This window comes from Dama dama, chromosome 24 (assembly GCF_033118175.1).
Source record: "Dama dama isolate Ldn47 chromosome 24, ASM3311817v1, whole genome shotgun sequence".
Lineage (NCBI taxonomy): Eukaryota > Metazoa > Chordata > Mammalia > Artiodactyla > Cervidae > Dama > Dama dama.
Window position 1 is genome coordinate 12,780,021 of NC_083704.1, and position 22,815 is coordinate 12,802,835.

A 22,815-nucleotide genomic window follows, 5' to 3' on the forward strand; every position below is an offset into this window, starting at 1 on the left:
AGAAAGTAACCATTTTGAAATGTCAGAGTCTTCTGTTCTTAACAAGGCCTGCCCTCAGCAGAAATTATTTTATCAGAGACTGAACATACTGGTAGGGAAATCCCCAACTCCAGCTCCCTCTAGAGAAGCACTCGTGAAGTTCAGAGCCCAGGGACACAGGCTTACTGAGAACTGATCACACCTCCCCAAGCCCTCACCATCAATCACAGCACTAAAAGGTCTATTCCCTGGAGCTCCTGTTACCCAGCACACCATGCTCAGCTGTCAACAGAAAATTACAAGGCAGAGTAAAAGCTCCCCCACCCCCAAAAAACCCCCATCACAGCCTGAAGAGACACAGCAAGCATCAGAATCACATTCAGACTCGACAGAAATGATAGAACTATTAGACCACGAACTTAAAACAGCTATGATTAATACGTTAAGGGCTTTAACAGTAAAAGTAGACAACACACCAAAACAAATGGGTAATATAAGTAGAGAGATGGAAATTCTAAGAAATAACCTTTTAAAAAACAGACATAAAACTGTAACAGAAACGATGAATGCTTTCCACGGGCTCATCAGTCGACTGGACTTGGCTGAGGAAGAATCTCTGAGCTGAACGACAGGTTAACAGAAACTTCAAAAACTAAAAAGCAGAGATTAAAAAAAGCCTGGGGGTGGGGTGGGAAAAAAAGAGGAAACAGAATACCCCAAAACTATGGGACAACTACAAAAAATGTAATATATGCATGAGAACGCTGAGATACGAGAGAAAAGGACGGAAAAAATACTTGAAGCAATAGTGACTGAGAATTTCCCCCAAGTTAATATTATTGAGAATTTCCCCCCAATTAATGTCAGATACTAAACCACAGACCCAGGAAGTTCACAGAGTACTAAAGATAACAACCACTCCTCCACCCCCACCCCTAGGCACCTAGGCATAGCATATTCAAAGCTGCATAAAATCAAAGATTTTTAAAATCTTAGAAGAAGTCAAAGGGAAAACACCACCTATGGAGGATTCAAGGCAGTAACATTCAATCCCTCTTCAGCAACCACGCAGGCAAGGAGAGAGAAGCGCTGGGGGAGCTCACAGCGGATTACTCACGTGGGCCACCTTTAATCCCATGGATCCTGACATGCAGAAGCAGCAGGGTCAGAGTGAGCAGCAGTGTGCTGGAAGCAGAGACTAGAAGATGCAACGCTGTTGCCTTTGAAGACGGACAGAGGACCAGGAACCAAGGAATTCAGGCAGCCTCTAGAAGCTGGAAAGGAAGGAAACAGACGCTCCCTGGAGCCTCCACAAGAAACCAGACCTGCTGACACTTTAACGGAGCACAGCTGATTTGGGGCTTCTGACCTCCAGAATGGCATGATAACATGTTTGAATTAAACCAGCAAATTCTGTCAGCGTGTTACAGCAGCAGTAGGAAACTAAGATACCCCTGTCAACAGCACACTAGAGAAATCACAGCGCTTTTGCACAAGAAATAGTGTGATGCAATGAGAATCAGTAACTATTGCTACAGGCAACAAAATGGAGGCAGCCCAGAAAACGGAAAGAAGCCTGACGCAAAGAAATATAAACGCTAAGATTCCATTTATATACAGCTTAAATGTAAGTAAAACTCATCTGCGGCTTTGGAGGAAAGGGCAGGAGTTACTTGCTGGGTGGGAGGGCTGATGAGGGGGCACACAGGAAATACCAGCAAGTTGTCCTTCTCCATGCTGGTGCTGGCTATATGTGGTCACTTTGTGGTATTTCAAACCACACACCTGTAAGCTGTCTACTTTTCTGTACTGTATACGTCAATTTAAAAGGGCTAAAACAAAATTAAGTAATTTAAAAACAGATCTCCTTGCAAAAATTGGGACCAAAAAAGGTTTAAAGTCTAACCACACTAAACAAAAGATCTTCAATTAGTTAAAACTAAACCTCATATAAAGTGAACAGTTATAATTAATTCAGGTAACAAAGTAATTCTGAGGGTTTTCTAGTACACAGAAACAAAACAAAACAAAACACAACACATGACTTGGTCTAGACATGCAAAAGCAGCAGACATCCCACAGTATACCCTGAAGCACAGTCTACAATGCTCTTCACTGGTTTCTTACTTCAAGTACAACTAGTTTAGAAAAACTGGTCTTTACACCACCAGAATTGCAGAATCGTTAAGAGTTTATCAGTGGCATTTTCCCCCTCATATTTTATCAAACAAAATGTTTTTGAAAATTAATTTTTTCATGCCCACAAACATCCTAGGTTTTTCCCACACTGAAACAAATTATAACCCTTTCATATATTTTAGTATTTACATTCAACCATTAGGAGACAAATACTACTATAAAACTAAACAGATTTTAAAGTTATAATGAAAGAATTACGTTTGAAAGTAGAGGTGTCGTCCTCAAATATTTTGTGGAAAAAAAATCTTTGGAATATATATTATAAAGTTATAACAAAGACCAATGTAAATAGTAGTAACCGTTTTCCCTCAATTATCTGAAATTAAGCAATAGGTCAAATGTATGTATGTATGTTCTTTAGGTGAACGTCAGTACGAAAATCTAACTGTTCTTACAAATGTTTCAAAACAAGCACTGAAAACTGAACATCAAAACGGTGAAACAACTACCAGGTGATCTGACCTGTAAGGACCTGTAAAAGTAGCTACGCGAATTTACCGACCTTTTAAAACAGCTTCTGCCCATTAAATAACGATAAAAAAAGGCTCTATTTTTTCCTACTAGGAATGCTGACATTAGATTCGATAATTCAAGACATGCTGATAGGAAAGATGTAATGATCAAGGTAAATTCCTAATTTAAGGAGACTTACAAGGTAGTAATCTCAGGTACTTACTTGTCTCTTAGAAGAGTAGAAAGCTTAATAATCCTATGAAGTTAAATACTTTAAAATACTGACAAATCTTATTCATTATATGATAAATATAGATTTACATATAAGAGAATGCAACAAGTTATCTGAACCTGAATGCAGAGAATAAATACTTTATTAACTGATTACAGTTGAAAGTCACAAACAAAAAAGGGGTATATTAAGGCAGAGTCATATATATATATATATATATATAGGTAAATATATATATATATAGACAAATCCAAAGACTGTTACCTCTTTACATTTTAACAACCTCTGCATTTTTCTTGTACACATTTAGGCAGTGTGCTTTCTTTTTCTTCTCAGTTAAAGAAACAAATCTTGACCAATGTTTCTAAATCATATTTTGATAACTTATAGGACCATGGATTAAGACAGTGACTATGTATCCAGTGCTACCTGATAGTTTTCTCAGCATATTCCATGTGTGGTGGTATAGTTACGGTGGTGTGGAAAATCTGACAACTGATCATCTCTTCTTTTCCAGCAAAACTAACACATAACTTTTTAAAAGATTTCTTAACAGCCTTAACTAAAATAAGCTTGGACTTCCAAGTCAGTCAAATGCCCAAAGCATATTATTTTTCTGCCCTTCCCAAACCCTCCTAGACATTTTAAGTAGCCTTTAGAATATGATCCCATGGCTGTATTTCAGATCTATAAATTTGAGTTTTTCAAAATCCAAAATTACTTTCTTACGCAAAGTGGCGATGCAAATAGCAATCCTACATAGTGTAGAATAATTTTTTCTGTATAGTTCCCTTTTATTAAAAAATGGGCAACCACACACACCAAAAAAGGACATAAATTTAGTCCATCTGAAAAAGCACTCCAGCTCCCTAATTCCACTTTAGAAGGAGAAGGCAGAGGCAAGTTTACATTATCCCAGATAACTGAATAAATGGCTTTATTTGGTATCTTCAAGAAGCTTCTCCTTCTGTAGGAGATGTAGGTGTTGTAGCGGAAACTGTAACTGGTTTTCGTGCAATTCTGTCCAGTTCCGCATGAACATCTGACAGGACAGGCTTCTGGCCTACATTGAAGGAAAAGAAACTAAGATTTAGACATAAGGCAAAATATCTTTTACACCAATGCATCTTCATTTAACAACTGCCAATGGTTTCATTAACTTTATCTAACACACATATAAAAAACATATATATAAACATATCTTTATCTAAAACACATATATATCTAAAACTTTACCTGAAGCGCGCGCGCGCACACACACACACACACACATATATATATATAAACATCCCTCATTTTCTTTTTAATTTTTTATTTTGGGGGGGTCACATGGCATGTGGGATCTTAGTTCCCTGACCAGGGATCAAACGTGCACCCCCTGCAGTGGAAGCAGAGTCTAAACCACTGGACCGCCAGGGAAGTCCTTACAGTCCCTTCATGTTAAACTGTAGGGTCTGTTACTAAATAGAAGTAAAACTAGCACCTACCATTTCATCTCATAAAGGTTTTGTTTGTTTGTTTGTTTTAAATAAGAAGGCACAGAACAAACGTAGAAAATAGCCAGAAAATAGCCAATAAAATTTTGTAATCTGGAAAGATGAGTGAGTGGTAATTAAATTAGCAGTCCTGAGACAGGTTATCTTTTCTACACTGAGGGTGACAGAAGCCAGAAAGTAAATCAATTTATACTCAGAAATCTGTAAGATTAAAAATGGTAGCAGCAGGTACTTGAGAAAAGGGTGGCAAGAAGGTGTGATTAAAAAAGGAGAATAGGTGAAAGTCTGAAGAGCACTTATACAAACAACAAAAGGAAAAAACACTTCATCAAAATTAAAAAATTCTGTGTTTCACAGGACACTCTTACCAAAGTTAAGGGACAACCAACACAAGAATACTTGTAAATTCTATGTCTGTTATATAGGGGAGACAATACTTGCAAATTCTACATTTGAAAAACGTCCAGCAAACAGAAAATATAAAAAACACTTAGAACTCAATAATAAAAACAACCCCATTTTAAATGGGCAAAGACTCTGAATAGACATTTCACCAAAGATTAGATAAAAATGGCTATTAAACACATAAAAAGATTTTCAAAATCATTGGCTATCAGGGAAATTCAAATCAAAACCACAATGAGATACAACTTCACAGCCGAAATGATGTCTCTAACCAAAAAGATGGACAAGTGGTGACCATTTTGTAATGTATAAAAACATCAAACCAGGGACCACCCTGCAGTCCAGTGGTTAGGACTCTGAGCTTCCACTGCATAGGGCACGGGTTCCACCCCTTGTTGGGGAACTGAGATCCCACATGCTGTGCGGTGTGGCCAAAACAAAAAAAATCAAATCACTAGGCTGTATACTTGAAATACACTATTGTTCATCAATTATATTTCACTCTAAAACACAGACACACATGCAAAAATACTCTAACAAAGAGACATTCTGGACTTGGTTAAGCAAAACCAAAAGAAAAAACAACAAAAACCAACAAAGATGAATAATAACACCTGTTGGAAAGCATGTGGAGAAACTGAGGTCCTCATAAACTGCTGGTGGGAATGTAAAGTGGTGCGGCATTTTGGAAACTTGAAACACAGGGGTACTACATGACCCCCCAGTCCCACTCCTAGACACATACCCAAGAGAAATGAAAACATGTGTGTGTCAACTGATGAATGGATAAATAAAAGATGTATGCAGAACCATACAATGGGATTTTTTTCAACAGTAAAAAAATACTGATATATATGCTACAATATGGATGAAACTCAAAAACATTACTTTAAATAGGCATATACTGTATGATTCCCATTTGTATGAAATCTTCAGATAGGCAAATACACAGAGAAAGAAAGCAAATCACTGCCTAGGAGGAGTGTAGGGGAGGGAAGGGTAACTGCTAATAGCTAGGGGTTTTTTCTTTTAGTTTTTTTAAAAAAATTTTTACAATGCTGTGTTGGTTTCTGAGATACAACAACTCAAATCATCCACTCTCTCTTCTCCCCCCACCCCATCCTTGCAGGCCATCCCAGAGCACCAGACTGGGCTCCCTGGGCTCCACAGCCACTTCTCCCCAGCTAGCCATCCTGCCTGAGAGCGTATACTTCCTCCATCCGCCCCACTCTCCCCCCAACTGTGCACACAAGCCCATGCTCTACGTCTGCATCTTTTCCTTCCCTGCATGTAGCTTCCTCAGTGTCAGTTTAGTCTAGATTCCATATATATGCGCTAATACAGTGTATTGGTTTTCTCTGACGTACTTCACTCTGTATTATTAGGCTCTAGGTTCAACCATCTCAGTAGAACTATCTCAAATTCCTTCTTTTTGATGGGGATGTCTTTAAGGAGATGAAAATGTTCTAAAATTAGATTATGGTAATGTTTTGCATGGTTTCCCTGGTGGCTCAGCAGTGAAGAAGAATCCGCCTGCCAATGCAGGAGGAATGGGTTCAATCCCTGGGTTGGGAAGATCCCCTGGAGAAGGGAATGGCAACCCACTCTAGTATTCTTGCCTGGATAATCCCATGGATAGAAGCCTGGTGGGCTACAGTCCATGGGTATCAAAGAATCAGGCATGACTGAGCAACTAAATAACAACAAAATGGTTTGTGTAAGCCTGTAAATACACTAAAACACTGAAATACACACTTTCAATGCACAATACAGCTATTAAGAAAGGAAAGCTCCAGTAAGTACCTGACTTCTTGGCAGATGGTGGTAAGCCGCCGCCTCCGCCTGCAGCCCCACCGCCAGGGCTACCAGCACCAACACCAGGGCCTCCTGGGGAACCAGTCTTTTTACTCAGCAAACTGTTAAAGAAATTTGCCAGGACTCCTTCACTTGTAGCTCCAGCTATTAAAGAAAAAATAAAAGGATAAAAAACATTCTCAAAGCATTCAACTTTTCTGTAAATTATTCCAGTAATGATACACAGAACATGAATCACACACAGAAAATGTTCCAAATCCAAGCCAAGTTTAATCTTTTGAGGCTAGATAACTTCTCTAATCTACTCATATGTAAAACAAAATATGAGTCAGTGTTAAGAATGTAAGGTAATTATTAAAAACAGAGTGTTATTTTTTCTTTACATTTTATTTCTCTTTTGCTGTGCTGGGTTCATTGCTGAACGAGGGTACAGTGTTATTTTTAAAAGGCCAAAAGCATTTAAAACAGATGCTACTTGTGAATATATATCCCTTTTGAAAGGGGTTCTTCAAAAATAAAAATAGTTGCTTCAAGTATTACACAAAGCTGTCCAATCGGATATGAAAACCAGTAGAAGCCCTAAAAGATTAATGGACAAAGGAGGGCAATAAACAATTCACAGAAGAAAAATACAAACAGGAAGGAAATACTAGGGGTGGTGGGAGCTCTTATTAGTTAATATTTAGAGAATGCTGATTAGGTTTAGGCAAATTGCAAGGCTGCATGTGGATGACAGGTAACCCGAACAACTGAGAAACATCAGGAGAGGGAATAAAAAGATAAGAAGTCTCACTACTAATCCCACGTAGGGAAACTGTTCCTATAGAAATAACCATAATGCACAGAGTTTTTTTCTGCTTGTTAACTGTAAATAACCCATTTCAGGTAAAACATGAATTTCTCCAATGACCTACACCTACAGGAGCGTGATTAAACATAACACAAAGCTTTTATAAAGTGCACACCACAGAGTGTATGTTAAGACTACACTGTAAAATGATTCAGTCTGATTCACTGAGTTCCTATCTCCATAGATTCACAAAGACAAGACGCTATACTGCATAAAAAAGAAAACACCTAAGGCAAGAGGTGGGATGACACTAGGCAGATTTCTGTTGTCAAATACATTGTGCTGTTTACTCTTAAAAAGAGAGACGTGTACCTTTCATGTTCGGATCGATTTTTTTTGACCCAGCAGGGATGGGTGACACGCTGGCAACATTGGACGACACAGATCTGTTTGGTGTTCGAGGGGAGCCTCCTGGGACTCTTGGGGAGGCGTCCTAAGTAAAAAGGTGAAAGCCGTATTTACAAAACCCTGAAAGCTCAACTTCACAGAAGTTACCATATAAACACTCCTTTTCAACTGCCCCCATCTCTTCTATTAGTCCCTTTATGCTGCAAGCCCTGGACAGAATTGTTTAGCAATTATGTCCTCGTTATCAGAACACCAGGGACCCCTCATATTTTAGCATACTAATTTTCCCTTCAATGGAAAAAGGGGAACACATAAAATAATGAAGTGTGGTTATGAAGAGAAGCGTGGGAGTCAGATCCAGACTCCAATCTGGACTTGCATCCTATCCCACCAACGTATAATCTCAGGCAAGCCATGATGTCCTAAAAAGCCTCCATTTCCCCACCTGCAAAATGGGGATGAGGCTAGGACTTGCCTCATCCGGCTGTTTTGAGGACTTATAAAATAACATACAAAAATGGTTCAGCCTACTAATGGATACAGGACAAATGGTACAAAATTGATCTTTATGATTTCAATATTCTAAAAGGGAATGAAAGTTTATCTTTTAAAATCTCAAAAATTCCAGGGGAATTCTTAATTCAACTTTATATCCAAGTACACCCATAAGAGACAGATATACAATTAAAGAAATAAAAGAACTAAAACAATATGCACTGCATTTTAATCATTTAGTCAAGATCTGTAATACTGACCACAGGCCTTCCAGCTGCAGTTGGTGGTTGCTTTGCTAAAAGGGACTGAAAAACACACAAAAATTCTAGGTTAGACATTCAGTCATGTATTGCTGTTTTTAAAGAAAATGTGTACAAGAACCATTAACCATTTACCATTAACCATAACCATTAACCATATTACGTCTGCTTCTGATGTAATTTCATACCTGTAGCTTCATGAGAAACACTTGGTCATCTTCTGCCACAATTTCCTTCTCATGCACAAACTGAAATGAGCAATGCATAAATGAACAAGTCATTATGCTACAGTCATTCATAACTCACTCTCTAGATTACTTTTTTAAAAACACCAAGAATATGAATATTACCTGTATCACATATACATGGGTGGACTGCCCTCCCCAGGGCCCTTCAGCAGAGCTGTCCAATATCGATCTAACATAAATGTCCTGTATCTGTGCTGTCCAACATGTTAGCCTGTAGCTACTGAGGAGCTGCAATAATGGCTAATGTGACTGAGGAACTGAATTTTCCATTTAGTTGTACTTACTTTATACTCAAGAGCCATATGTAACTAGTTGCTACTGCACTGGACAGCACAATCCAAAAGCCACACGCATATCAGTCATGCTTATAAAATCTGCGTAACTCAATGGTAAAGAATCCTCCTATAATGCAGGAGACGCGGGTTCAATCCCCAGGTCAGGAAGATCCCCTGGACAATGGAATGGCAACCCACTCCAGTATTCTTGCCTGGAGAGTCTCATGGACAGAGGAGTCTGGTGAGCTACAGTCCATGGGGTTGCAAAAGAGTCAGACAAAACTTGGCAACTGAACAACAACAACAAAAACAACAGTTAGGTGTTTTAAAAGGGCCAATAATATCCCACTTAGGAGAAGAGCAACTTGCTCCTGGTTTCCTAAAATAAAAATATAATGTCTCTTCTATCTGCTGAATAATTAGAATTAAAAAAAAAAAAAAGGAGCTGCCAATGTCTCCTGCTCCTCCTGTTTCTGTACAAGGCAGGCCATCGTCTTATTTTCTGCCCAGGAGCCAGGGCGATCCTTTGGAAAGGTTAAGGCAGACTGTATCACACCTCCACTCCAACTTGCCTGCCCATCACTTTCCATCCCACTGAGCATGAAATCCAGAGTCCTGCCTGCAGCCTAATGATGAGGCCCCGCACGATCCTGACTCTGCCTTTCTTTCCTACTGCTCTGACCCTCCGGGGGACTCTGTTCCAGCCTCTCCAGCTGCTTTCCACACTCCTGCCTCAGGGCACGTGCACCCTCTCTTCCCTGTGCCTTCATATTCTCCCCTCTCATCAGAGACCTGCCTTCACCATCCCCAGGACTATAACCTCCCACCCCACCCGCTCACCATCCCCTCACTTGGCTTCCTTTCTAAAGCACAGATCACCACGTGGGTGATGGCATTTACACTGATTCACTACCTCATCATGGTCCTAAACGGCAGCTCAATAAGTATTTGTGGAATGAATGAAAAACAATTTGAAGCACAATTTCGCTGGTAAAAGAGAATGGGAAAAAAGTTGTTTTTAAAGTGTGCACTTCTTTCAACAGACACCCAAACCGAATAAGGCAGCAAATGAGTTTTCATTTGATGCTACGTTTCTTATTTCTAACTGCTCTGTAAACGTTGGGTTTTTAATTAAGAACCTTATTATATGCTGAATCAACATTACGTTTTCCTGAGGTGCGTTCAAATTAAAAGTCAGTGAGAACTTACTAAATGCGAACACTCATCTTTACACAGCTTTTCAGAAGCATCTATACTATCTAACCATAAAACACCATCCTTAGTGAAATCAAGACATATGAAAGAAGAGTATCATCTGGAATCAGATTTAAAAATTTTAAGAATGACATGCCATAATACAGAATAAAATGGAACCTGGCAGCCCCTGGATCTGCTGTGGGCTAGTAGGAACAACTAATAACCATGAAGAAGATGCAAGATCTGTCTCAAGAGACAAAAGCTAACGTAGTTATTCTACCAGGGTGTTCTTGGCTTTTGATTGAGCCCCAGGTTGGAAAGTTCACGACTTGATAGAAATGAAACCCCTTACCTTTCTACCTACAATCTCAAAACTATGGACTGCCCCCTCAGTTTAAAAGACTATTAAGACTACACAGTAAAATTTACCTTTCGGACAGGTGGTTTAGTTATGATGTCTTCAAAATTATCTTCTGCTTTTAACGTTTGAAAGTTTTCATGTAATATTCCTATTTTCTTATCATTATCCCACCCTGCTGGACTAGAAAGAAATGCAGATGATAAATTCTCAACCATTTATACAGTCATTCTCTCATTCAATCAATGATCAGATTAAGGTAAACATTTTTTATGAAGTTAAATTTGACCAATTATGGGAAATTAATCTATTACAATACCCAAGTTAAAGTTTACTAATTTCTACTTAAACTTATCAATTTTCTTGATTTTAGAACTGACATTACAGGTTTTTTATTTGAGAGGAAGTAATCATTAGTGTTACCTCCCGAGCTATTCAGATAGCTTTCCAGAGCATATCTAGGTTATACACTGGGCCCTTTATGCACCATAACCAATTAAAGAATAAACACATTGACTGAAACATGCACCCAATAGATAGGTTAGCTCTAATAGCTGCCTTTCAAAAAGGCTCAGGCCAGCAGCAAATCTAAAAGGCAACGATAACAGATCAAAGCATGTTATAAATAAAATAATCGAGGAACAGATTCTCACCAATTCATCATGGAAAAGTTTACTGGTCTCACTTCAAGACTGAAAATGATGATATAGCATCAAACTGCAGCAATAGTACATGATAGAACAATATACTCGGGAGTACAGTAGGATTTTCCTGGTGGTCCAGTGGTTAAGACTGTGCACTTCCAATGCACGGGGCAAGGGTTCAACCCTTGGTCGGGGAACTAAGATCCCATGTGCTGCATGGCACGGCCAAAAAAATTAAAAAAAAAAAAAAGCATACTTACATAAATACTGCATCTTTTTCCACAACAACAGCAGGAATCTTATAAGGAAATCCATAGAGTTTCTGGACGATGTATTTATATACTAAATCTATATTTTTATTTTCTTTTACTGAAGTGTAAATAAGTGCTGCACCATCTGAATGATACCGTTAAAGAAATTTTTGGACAAACTCCATGAAAAGGTACTGTAAAATTCTGTGTTCTCAGCTTAACATTTACGCATATTAGCTTCAAAAATAATTTCCACAGATATAATTACATGGTAACCAAGAATTTCAAACCCATCAAGTATTTCACACAGGTTAAATTCAAATAAAACAATCTCTACATAACTGATTTCACTCAGGAGGGCAAAAACCTCGTTAGCCAAGAAAGTAAACCTAATTAACTGAGTCCACTACTACATCTGTATTTACGGCACATGAAGAGAAGATTTGTTTTTGCTTTTCACCTTCCTAAACTTCATGAAGGAGGGATATTATTTATCAAAACAACTGTCTTGCCTTTTCAATAAAGGTAACCAGCACTAGCATCTCTTATAGTTTTTACTAGTCTCAGGAATCAGGACTTTGGGGAGAAAGCTCAGGAAAGCCACTGAACAGAGAAGATGAACCATCAAGGAGCTTTCAGGAACAATCCACGGCAACTGTGACCAAAATGTGACATAACACAAGCCTACATGAAGACGCAGTAACTAAAGCAGATTCTAACTCTGAGCTTTATCCAAATCATCAAAAGATCAAGAGAGGCCTGTAGAAAAAGGGGCCAAGTGACCACTGACAGATGATGTGGTAGGAGTGGCTACAGAAATTCTGACCACTGCTTAGGGTGATCTGCCAGCGCTTGACGCTAGGTCCCCAGAGAAACAGTGACTCAGGCCAAGAGGAAATGATAAGACTGGTCTAACCTCTGAACTGGGATATTCATATTTTCTAGGACAGGAACCAAAGCTTGAAAACCATAAAGCAGTATTGCTAAATATACTTAACTTGTCATAATACTTAATTTGGTAGAAACAAACTTCTTAATCTGAATTAAAAGCTTAACTGTGTGAACTTGTCAACAATCTTTCTCACAGTGAGAACCCATTTATGATAATTTGGAAGATTTGTACAGCTGGAAAATTTGCATTATAATGAAACCTTTTTAATTTTAAAGGAAACATGACTTGGAATTGTGGCCCTCACTCCCTGGTAGCTCAAGACAGAAAAGCCTCTGCCTGCAGTGCAGGAGACCCGGGTTCAATCCCTGGGTCGGGAAGATCCCTAGAGAGGCAAATGGCAACCCACTCCAGTAGTACTGCTTGGAAAATCCCATGGACCGAGGAGCCTGGCAGGTTACAGTCCTTGGGGTCGCACAGAGTCAGACACGACTAAGCAACTTACTGTTCACTTCACTTCACTCACTGACACACCCACACACACAACTCTCTCTCCTGAAGTGATTTGTTTTGTATTCTTTTAAAATCAACCGGCTTTACTACAGGTCTGTAATTATTTTAGTGGACAGTCTTCTTCCTGATTACATCTCTCTATATACATTTTCAAGTGTAGTTTTAAATAACCATTTAAAAAGACTGCTTGTTCTCAAATTTTCTAAACTGCAAAGATAACAAAAAAAGGCCATAAACACCTAACTGCAATTACTCCCACTTTTTGTTTTCTTTGGCAGACGAATGCCCTTTAATTCAACCCAACTAACCATTATATGACATGAGAAAGGGCAACAGAGGACAAAGTGCTGAAGGAAAAGGGGAAAGGGAGACTCCCAGTATCAAGTGATCTTATTCGTTATTCAGCCAGGCTTTCTCCACGTGGTCTTTAAAGCCAACATTGACTGACGGTGATGAAAGCCTTCGGACGCTCTAAATACGTGTCTGTCACTTACTCTTCCTATCCACTCCTAACACCTATCGCTCAGTCACTTTTCAGACCCACAAGCTTTGGTTCAGGAATGCAACTGCAAAACATCTGATCCAGGAGGGGCGAGTAAGCACACTTCTCCTTCAGTGTTCTCAAGCCATTTAAAGTTTTCAACAGGAAATTCTAAAAGCATTCACTCACTGATTCATTTTATCCTTTGCTTAGCTATAAATGTTATTCACTGGCTCATCTAATCCTTGCAACCTAGACTACACAAGATTCCTATGGTTGGTTTTCTAACCTTGTGATCATCAAAATTACCCAGAAAGCTTTTTCAGAATTTAACATAGATTTCTCCAGCCTTCCTTTTGAATGTTTCAATTCAGTTAAGTCTTAGATGGGCACAGCCAGATTTAAAAACCATTTAAAACCATTGCATCAGACTATGCAATGGAGATGAATGCATACTATGGAGATGATTAACATACTAAACATATTAAAAATAAGAACACACAAACCCAAACACTGATCTTGCCTTACCACCCACTCCCAAGTAATGAACACCAGTTTTAAAGGAGAACATTTACAATGCTAACTTGTTAGAATTTTCTGCATAAGTCTGAGAATTATTTTTCTTAATCACAGTACTTTAAACACATCAAAGTTACATATTTCAGTACTTGCTTTTGTATCTCAAAATACCAAGATATAAATGACTTGGGAATTAAAATGAAATTTCTGACCAGAGGTAGGAAGATAAAATTTTATGGAATTTCTAAGTTCATCAATTTACTCCTCTACTTAAATAAACAAACAGCTTAGAAATATTGCACCAACCAATGTATTAAAAGGATACACTGTAAACAAAACTTCCGGATATGTGACTGAATAAAATCAAAATGCTCATCTCTGTAGTCATGTTCTTTCTCCAACACACTAATGGCATCACACTGACGAGATAAAATAATTTTTAAAAGAACAGTATTAACTTTAAATAATAATATAATGGTTTAAATTCAATTTTGGGTGGGAGAACATCACAAAACTACAACTCAGATATGGTGACTGACCGACAGGACCTAGAGTATCAATTCCTCCTATCTGCCTGGAGACGTTCAGTCAGTCTTGAGACTAATGAATGCTTTTATTACTTAAAGAAGTACTGGCTTCTATGATACACTGATCACCAAAGAGAAAGTTTTGGTACATAAAGGAAGGACAACAGGACAAGCTTATAAACGGCGGTTACACTTGTTAACTCAATGACTTACATCCTAGAACAAGTTCTCTAAAGCACTCTGTGTATCCAGGGAGTCTGTACCGCATACCATTTCTTTCCCCTTTGTTCCTCTGATTATCTGACAACTCTAAATTGACCTTCATTACTTTTCTGGTGCTTTTATTTACTCTCACTTCAATTTTACCAACAGCAGAAAAGGGGAATTACAGGGTATTTCTGAAATGTGACCAGTACAATCAATGAAACAACTCTGATTTCTACTTGCAGCAAAGAAATGTTAGGGAAAAAATTAAAGCATGTTCCAAACATCATGACATCCAAGTAACGTCACCAAAACTTCTGAATTGGAAGCTTATGAAATCTAAAAATAAACAAGGTCCAATCCAGATTGGGGTCCAATCTGTCATTTTTTGGTCATGCATATATATATCATAGAACTGTTTCCTTTATAAACAGCATATAAGATGTGGCATATTTGTCCATTCTATAGAACTGAGAGCATTTCAAATTATTAAAGATACATATAATTACTATAATGACAGTTGGCAAAGCATGATAGTTTACTAAAGATATTTTTAACTGAACTATGAGGATGTGGCAAGTAGTAGTCTGAATCTCAATTTCCAGGGTCTCTAAAATGAGTTGTGTAACCCATCTAAGCTGAGACACACATTCTCCCACACCCACACATTTTAAAAGCTCTTAAACTCAAGTAGAACTGATGGTGCCTTAGATTCTATGAAATACTATAAATGATCTCTTCTGGCTTGAAAATTTTCTGAATTTATGACTCATCTGATACTGATTCAGGTCCCTTTTAAACTTAACATTTCTTTCATTAGAAAATAAGAGTTTTATGAGGCAATCTGCAGTGTAAAAACAGGAAAATATCTGCCAATAAGCAGGTGTTTGCCAAACAAAATCAAAACAAACCACACACAAAAGGATTCTTTTGGGAGAGCTTAAGCACAGATTTATAGAAAAGGTACAAGTAACACTTCTAACTACACCAGAATCACCATTTGAAAAGCAGGCAACAAATTTTGACTTAATAATTTTAAATCGTACTCCCACTCCTTTGTTATTGATAATTTCTGCTGTTTAAAGTAAAACTTAAACTATTTTAAAAATTTATCATTTTTATTCCAAAGATGAATTCCATACCCTCCTCCAATTATATGCACAAATTCCACATTACTTTTTGATGATAATTTTCGATAGCAAAAGCATTTACATGTTCTGTCATTTTCTTAACTAGTACGTGGCTTACTAAAGTAAAGACACACTACTTAAGACCAAATAGGGAGAAGATGAAGTATAAATTATTTTTTAAAGGAAATCTGATTTTATTATAAAGGGTATATATACAGTGACAGAATGAAATGAACAGAATTTTTATAACAGCAACCCTACCAGAATCTCTTTAATAAAAGGCTTTTGATAGATGCATATCAACTTTACATAATGAGCACTGATAGGTCTTTAAAATCAAGTCCATTTTACATAATCTCCTAATATATCAAGATATCAGTATATATAACTCAATGCAGGAAAATATTTTACAAACTTGATAATCATCATCTTACCTGTAATTCTTTCTACTTAACTGACTGTACAATTTGAAGTCTAATCAGAATTAGGAAAATGAAATTCGATCACAATAGAACATCTGAAGTAACACTTTCTTTCAAAAAAAAAAAACTACGATTTAGATCACAAAGGGAACATGTGAACAGCATTCAATATTTTAAACTATTATTTCTAGTTTGGAAGTTACCTAGAAAAACTAATGCGTCACCTCCACAAGGAGCCTAGAAAAGGAACAGCTGGCAGTCCCGGGCTAACATCAGCAGCAGAAGCTACAGGACGCAGACTAACCTTTGTGCAAACTGCCAGCACTGGGACGCCCAGGTTCTGGGTCAGCGTGTCTGCACCCAGAGGCAGCAGCACGCTGTCATCTTTCTCTTCCTGGGACGCGGTGTTTCTTCTCTGAGGGGAAGCTGGGAAATCTTCTCCTGGTTCTACATATTCTTGAAAATCTCTAACCACTGAAAATCAAAGTAAGGTAATTTAATACACAGTTTAGAAACAGCTTTTCATTTCAGTAGGTAGCTCTACCGCCATAATCTAGACACATTTTTTACTAGAGTTCGTACTTGGTCTTGTAAGAAACAAAAAGGGTTTGAGAAATCTGTTTCAAAGACAGTACACAAATACTGGACACTGGACCCACATTAATTATTAGGAGGCAGAAAAAACATTGAGTGGCTCCAAAGAGTGGGGCTCAATGCAGGCCTGGTTCATCTGTGCAAATTACTGTGAGCAAGTCACAACTGAGCTTTGTCCCTCTTCCTAACTCACAAAGGGCACTTGAAAGGATAAAAGAAAAGATAAATGTGTGCTGGCAGGGGGTCCACAATTTAAAAGATGGTTCCAGATGACTTTCTAATATTAACTTCTTCTCTCTAAACGTTTTATTCAGGTCTTTTTATTGAGGTGAAATCTTGAGCCATATTTATTCTATCACTCCCGTAAGAACTAATAAGGTATTACCGAAACTGATAAGTTTTTAGACCTCATCTGCAAAACTATCAAAACCTTCACTTAAAAAAAAGCTACTGTGAATATACCAAGGGCCTTAACAAAGTATACTTTGATATAGTAATTCCTCTTCAAGGAATTCTTAAGGAACCAACGATAGACACACACAGGGATTTCCCCATGACTGATTCTCATGTTTAAAGGCACAGGATGAGAAGTGCGCGATGGACTATGGCACAGGATCACAGAGGAGGGAAACGCCCCGCACTGACACGAGGCCAGGCAGAGGGCCTCCTGAGCAGTGGCCAGGGCTCCCCAGGACGCAGGGGCGCGTGCACCTCTGCATGCGTGCGCAGTCGCTTCACTCAGACCCATGGGCTGCAGCCTCACGGGTTCCTCCACCCATGGGGGTTCTCCAAGGCAGGAACACTGGAGTGGGCCACCATGCCCTCCTCCAGGGGATCCTCGCGACCCAGGGATCCAACCCGGGGCGTCTATTGTATCTTCTGCATCACAGGTTAATTCTTTACCACTGAGCTAACCAGGAAGCCCGTGCACACCTTTACTGCCCTTCAAATCAGAGGCTGAAGCCTCACCGTGGTTCTCAAGTTTGAGCACGCACCAGAAGCTTCTCACAGGGCAGTCTACGGCAGGGCCTGAGAATATGTATTTCTAACAAACTCCCAGCTGTACCGTTGCTGGCCGTGGGACCACAGACTGAGAACCACCTTATGGCAGAAACTTAGAGAGGCAGGAAAATGCCCCATAGGCAATGGCCAACAAGAAAAGAAAGATATAGATTAAAAGCAGTGAGATATCTTTTTCAATGGTTTAGGGTATACGTTCTCTTAAGTTTTTACTGTTTCCATGCATATAAATTCCAGTAAGCTGTCAAATTTCCCCTAAAAGTTATCAGCTAATGACACCAAAGAACAGCAGCATACCATCTGCATATTTCCTTAAACGAAGTGCAAGACTGACATATGAAGAGCTCTCAGTGAAATAAAGAATTGTGATAACTGATTTACAACTTGTCAGAAACGACCCATATTATTTTCATAATTTCCATGAAAATTTCCAACTTACATGGGCACATACAAAATATATTATGTACTTCATAAACCATAAAACCAGCTTAACATCTTTATATTATAGTGTTAACATCCTTATGGACATACTTCATTTTGACAAGGTTAATAAGATTGTTCCACTTACCAAGAAACTAAACTACTGAAAAAGAGCAGCTGTAGAAAGATTCAGAATTTTTCATCCTGAAATACTGCTCTGCAAATGAACACATACGGCCTTTTGGCAAAGAAGAAAGGGCATCTCTTCAGAAGAGTCTGCCATTATGTTTATGTTTCCAGTGTAAAGCTATATTAAAATCTAGCACGTCATCCAAATTGAATTTCAAAGGCAGTACTCACATTATGTTTCCTTCATTAAACATTTTTCAAACTCAAAAATTCCTAACAATTATGAAAGTCAACTAGGAAATTTTGTCTTCGAAATCTGTATTGTCTAGACTACTCACACTTTTGTTCCATCTCTTTCATTTCTTCAGGAGGAATTTTCAATTTGTCAATATGTTCTCTAACAACACTTGCCCATTTCTGTAAAGAATCCAAAGCAGTCCAAGGCTTTGACATATCAACAACCAGCATAACTAGAGTGTCCTTCAGAGAAATGGCATCCAGTGAAAATTTAAGGAGGCCTTTGTGATATGGGTCTCCATCCAAGATCCATACATTACATCTTGTTTGATCTGCAAAAGACAAAAAAGGTTACCAAGGCAACAAGATAGTCATTTCATCATCCAACTCGCAATACTACCTGGTATTTTAGGGCAGCTCCACAGGAAAGGTTTCCTCTGGCAAGGTTCAACTACTTAGGTGACATCTACCAATTCAGTTAATTTCTAACAAATACTCAAGAAAATGATTTAACTGCCAACACAGAAAATGAGCATCCTCCACTTTGTATTTCTCAATCCCAACCACAGACTGAATCGTGTTTCTATTCTTACCATCAGAAGATAGAGCCATGCATATTCAAGATACCATATACAAAAATGAGAAAGCAAGTGGTCTACAGAAGATAAAAATGGCTGATCAGATGAAAAAAGCTGGGAAGTAGATGACATTTTCTTTTCAAAAAATGAGAAGACGATAAAAGGAGGGCAAAATATTCACAGAATACTCTTATTTCACTAAACAGGGGAGAAAAGGAACTGAAAAACAGATTCTTCAAGGTCAGCAAGAAAGCTGAGGTTCACACACCAATACCTTAAAGATGTTTAAAAATACCACCATATAAATCCCAATCCCAAACCAATAAAAGTATGCCCTAAACTATTTACTGACTGGCATGAGATAGTACGAATCCTGGTAAAAAAAAAAAAAATGACACTAAGAAAAGTCAAAGACTAACATTCATATGGACAGCAGCACAACCTGAAGACAGACATCAGAAAAATTAATTACAAGTAAATGACACTCACCATCCCTGTCTTCATCATGAACATTTAAGTACAAATATTCCAGTCCTCTTCCTTTCTTGTACTCCTCTATTCCCTGAATTTTTCTTATTAAGCTTGTTTTTCCAGCTCCGTCTTCACCTGTAAAAAGGACAGATCTTTAAAATTATAATGTGGACTATTTAAGGATGCTTTCTAGTGTGCTGAGTGAAAAACCCAATTAGAACTAGCTTCAACCAAAAGGGTAATTTGCCGGAAGATGACTAGGTAACTATACAGGTGAAGATGCAGACTTCACCTCCATGATTCTCTCTCCATTTTCTCCACTCCTCTTGTTCAGCCTTTATTTCTTCTATTAAGAATGATCTCCTCTGTGCCTATCTTTTAAGAAGCTCAACTCTTACGCCATCCTCATTCAATCTACAAGGAATACAAGACTCTCTGTCAGCTTTCAGTCTGAAGACGCTCAGGTAAAGACTTCTAGTTGGTCCAGGTGGCATCACATGCACACACCCAAGGGCCACTCATGAAGGAAGGGTAAGAGGTAAAAACGGACCAGCGCAGGGGCCTGTGACTGGCCTCACCCAGATCACGAAGCCACAAGAAGTAAGTAGCAAAGGAGAGGGGTGAGTAACTCGGGGGTAGTGAGTTAAGCAAGAACAAGGGTAGAGAGAATGTAGAATAGACAAAAACTGTAGGCTTAAAAAATATTAATAGCAAGAAATCATGTGACTTAAACCTGGCACAAATTTCAGAAGCTTAAACCTAGGCCAGCTATTTGATGGTTTGGTGGGAGGTTTTTTAAAAAGGTTTAATATTGTGATTTTAAATACTACATGTTACTATTTCATGGACTTAATCTGTTATTGGCAATATGTCACTAGTACTTAATAAAAGTGTATTTCTTGGATCTAAGGACTTATTTCTACAGATTCATGAGTTCTCTGAGAATTTCAAAGTTATTTTCAATTTTCATGTTAGCATTTAAGAAATTATATATATCCTGGATCTTCTAACTATCTTTAGATGTCAAAGCTGTCAAGAATCTGCAGTACCAACCTGTGCACTGGTGTTTATTATCCTCCTGGTGCCAAGCTAAGGCCAAGTGATGCAGACAGAACAGAGCAGCGGCAAGCCAAACTCACAAGAAGTGTCCCAGGGAAGTCAAAGCTGTTTTCAACTGCCCTGGTCCTACTGGTTTTAAACCACTTCCCAATACTTCATGGCATAAGTGTAGCCTTTGCTATTGTTGTTCAGTCGCTTCAGTAGTGTCCAAATCGTTGGGACCCCATGGACTGTAGCCCGCCAGTCTCCTCTGTTCGTGGGGATTCTCCAGGCAAGAATACTGGAGTGGGTTGCCATTTCCTACTCCAGGGCATCTTCCCAACACAGGAACCAAACCTGTGTCTCCTGCATTGCAGGTGGACTCTTTACTGCTGAGCCACCAGGGAAGCCAGTATTTAAAAGATGCTTGGGAAAAACGGATGCTGAAGAAGCCGAAGCTGAATGGTTCTATGAAGACCTACAGGACCTTCTAGAACTAACACGCAAAACAGACGTCCTGTTCATTATAGGGGCTGGAATGCAAGAGTAGGAAGTCAAGAATCACCTGAAGTAACAGGCAAATTTGGCCTTGGAGTGCGGAATGAAGCAGGGCAAAGGAAAATAGAGTTTTGCCAAGAGAACGCACTGGTCATAGCAAACACCCTCTTCCAACAACACAAGAGAAGACTCTACACATGGACTTCACCAGATGGTCAATACTGAAATCAGACTGATTACATTCTTTGCAGCCAAAGATGGAGAAGCTCTATACAGTCAGCAAAAACAAGGCCGGGAGCTGACTGTGGCTCAGATCATGAACTCCTTATTGCCAAATTCAGACTTAAACTGAATAAAGCAGGGAAAACCACTAGACCATTCAGGTATGACCTAAATCAAATCCCTTATGACTATACAGTGGAAGTGAGAAATAGATTTAAGGGACTAGATCTGATAGAGAGCCTGATCAACTATGGATGGAGGTTCGTGACATGGTACAGGAGACAGGGATCAAGACCATCCCCAAGAAAAAGAAATGCAAAAAAGCAAAATGGCTGTCTGAGGAGGCCTTACAAATAGCTGTGAAAAGAAGAGAAGTGAAAAGCAAAGGAGAAAAGGAAAGATATTCCCATTTGAATGCAGAGTTCCAAAAAATAGCCAGGAGAGATAAGAAAGCCTTCCTCAGCGATCAATGCAAAGAAATAGAGGAAGACAACAGAATGGGAAAGACTAGAGATCTCTTCAAGAAAAATCAGAGATACCAAGGGAATATTTCATACAAAGATGAGTTCAATAAAGGACAGAAATGGTTTGGACCTAACAGAAGCAGAAGATATTAAGAAGAGGTGGCAAGAATACACAGAAGATCTGTACAAAAAAGATCTTCATGAGCCAGATAATCACAATGGTGTGATCACTCACCTAGAGCCAGACATCATGGAATGTGAAGTCGGGTGGGCCTTAGAAAGCATCACTACAAACAAAGCTAGTGGATGTGATGGAATTCCAGTTGAGCTATTTCAAATCCTGAAAGATGATGCTGTGAAAGTGCTGCAGTCAATATGCCAGCAAATTTGGAAAACTCAGCAGTGGTCACAGGACTGGAGAAGATCAGTTTTCATTACAATCCCAAAGAAAGGCAATCCCAAAGAATGCTCAAACTACTGCACAATTGCACTCATCTCACACGCTAGTAAAGTAATGCTCAAAATTCTCCAAGCCAGGCTTCAGCAACACGTGAACCGCAAACTTCCACATGTTCAAGCTGATTTTAGAAAAGGCAGAGGAACCAGAGATCAAACTGCCAATATCCGCTGCATCATCGAAAAAGCAAGAGAGCTCCAGGAAAATATCTATTTCTGCTTTACTGACTATGCCAAAGCCTTCAACTGTGTGGATCATAATAAACTGTGGAAAATTCTGAAAGAGATGGGAATACCAGACCACCTGACCTGCCTCTTGAGAAACCTGTATGCAGGTCAGGAAGCAACAATTAGAACATGGAACTAATGGAACAACAGACTGGTTCAAAATAGGAAGAGGAGTACGTCAAGGCTGTATATTGTCACCCTGCTTATTTAACTTATATGCAGAGTACATCATGAGAAACGCTGGGCTGGAAGAAGCACAAGCTGGAATCA

General features: G+C 38.8%; 1 protein-coding gene across 1 annotated transcript in view; it reads right to left on the bottom strand.

Annotated features, from left to right (window-relative positions):
• Positions 1-2,982: 2,982 nt before the first annotated feature.
• Positions 2,983-22,815, bottom strand: part of DYNC1LI1 (dynein cytoplasmic 1 light intermediate chain 1) — a 52,739-nt gene continuing 32,906 nt past the window's right edge. Inside the window, exons 3-13 of the mRNA XM_061127678.1 lie at positions 19,658-19,774; positions 18,692-18,922; positions 16,495-16,664; positions 14,233-14,326; positions 11,515-11,650; positions 10,682-10,793; positions 8,721-8,780; positions 8,533-8,577; positions 7,742-7,862; positions 6,568-6,723; positions 2,983-3,926 (exon numbers count right to left, since the gene is read on the bottom strand). Coding sequence (XP_060983661.1) covers positions 3,814-3,926; positions 6,568-6,723; positions 7,742-7,862; positions 8,533-8,577; positions 8,721-8,780; positions 10,682-10,793; positions 11,515-11,650; positions 14,233-14,326; positions 16,495-16,664; positions 18,692-18,922; positions 19,658-19,774 — 1,355 coding nt within the window. The 3' untranslated portion in view covers positions 2,983-3,813. The remainder of the gene's footprint in view (positions 3,927-6,567; positions 6,724-7,741; positions 7,863-8,532; positions 8,578-8,720; positions 8,781-10,681; positions 10,794-11,514; positions 11,651-14,232; positions 14,327-16,494; positions 16,665-18,691; positions 18,923-19,657; positions 19,775-22,815) is intronic.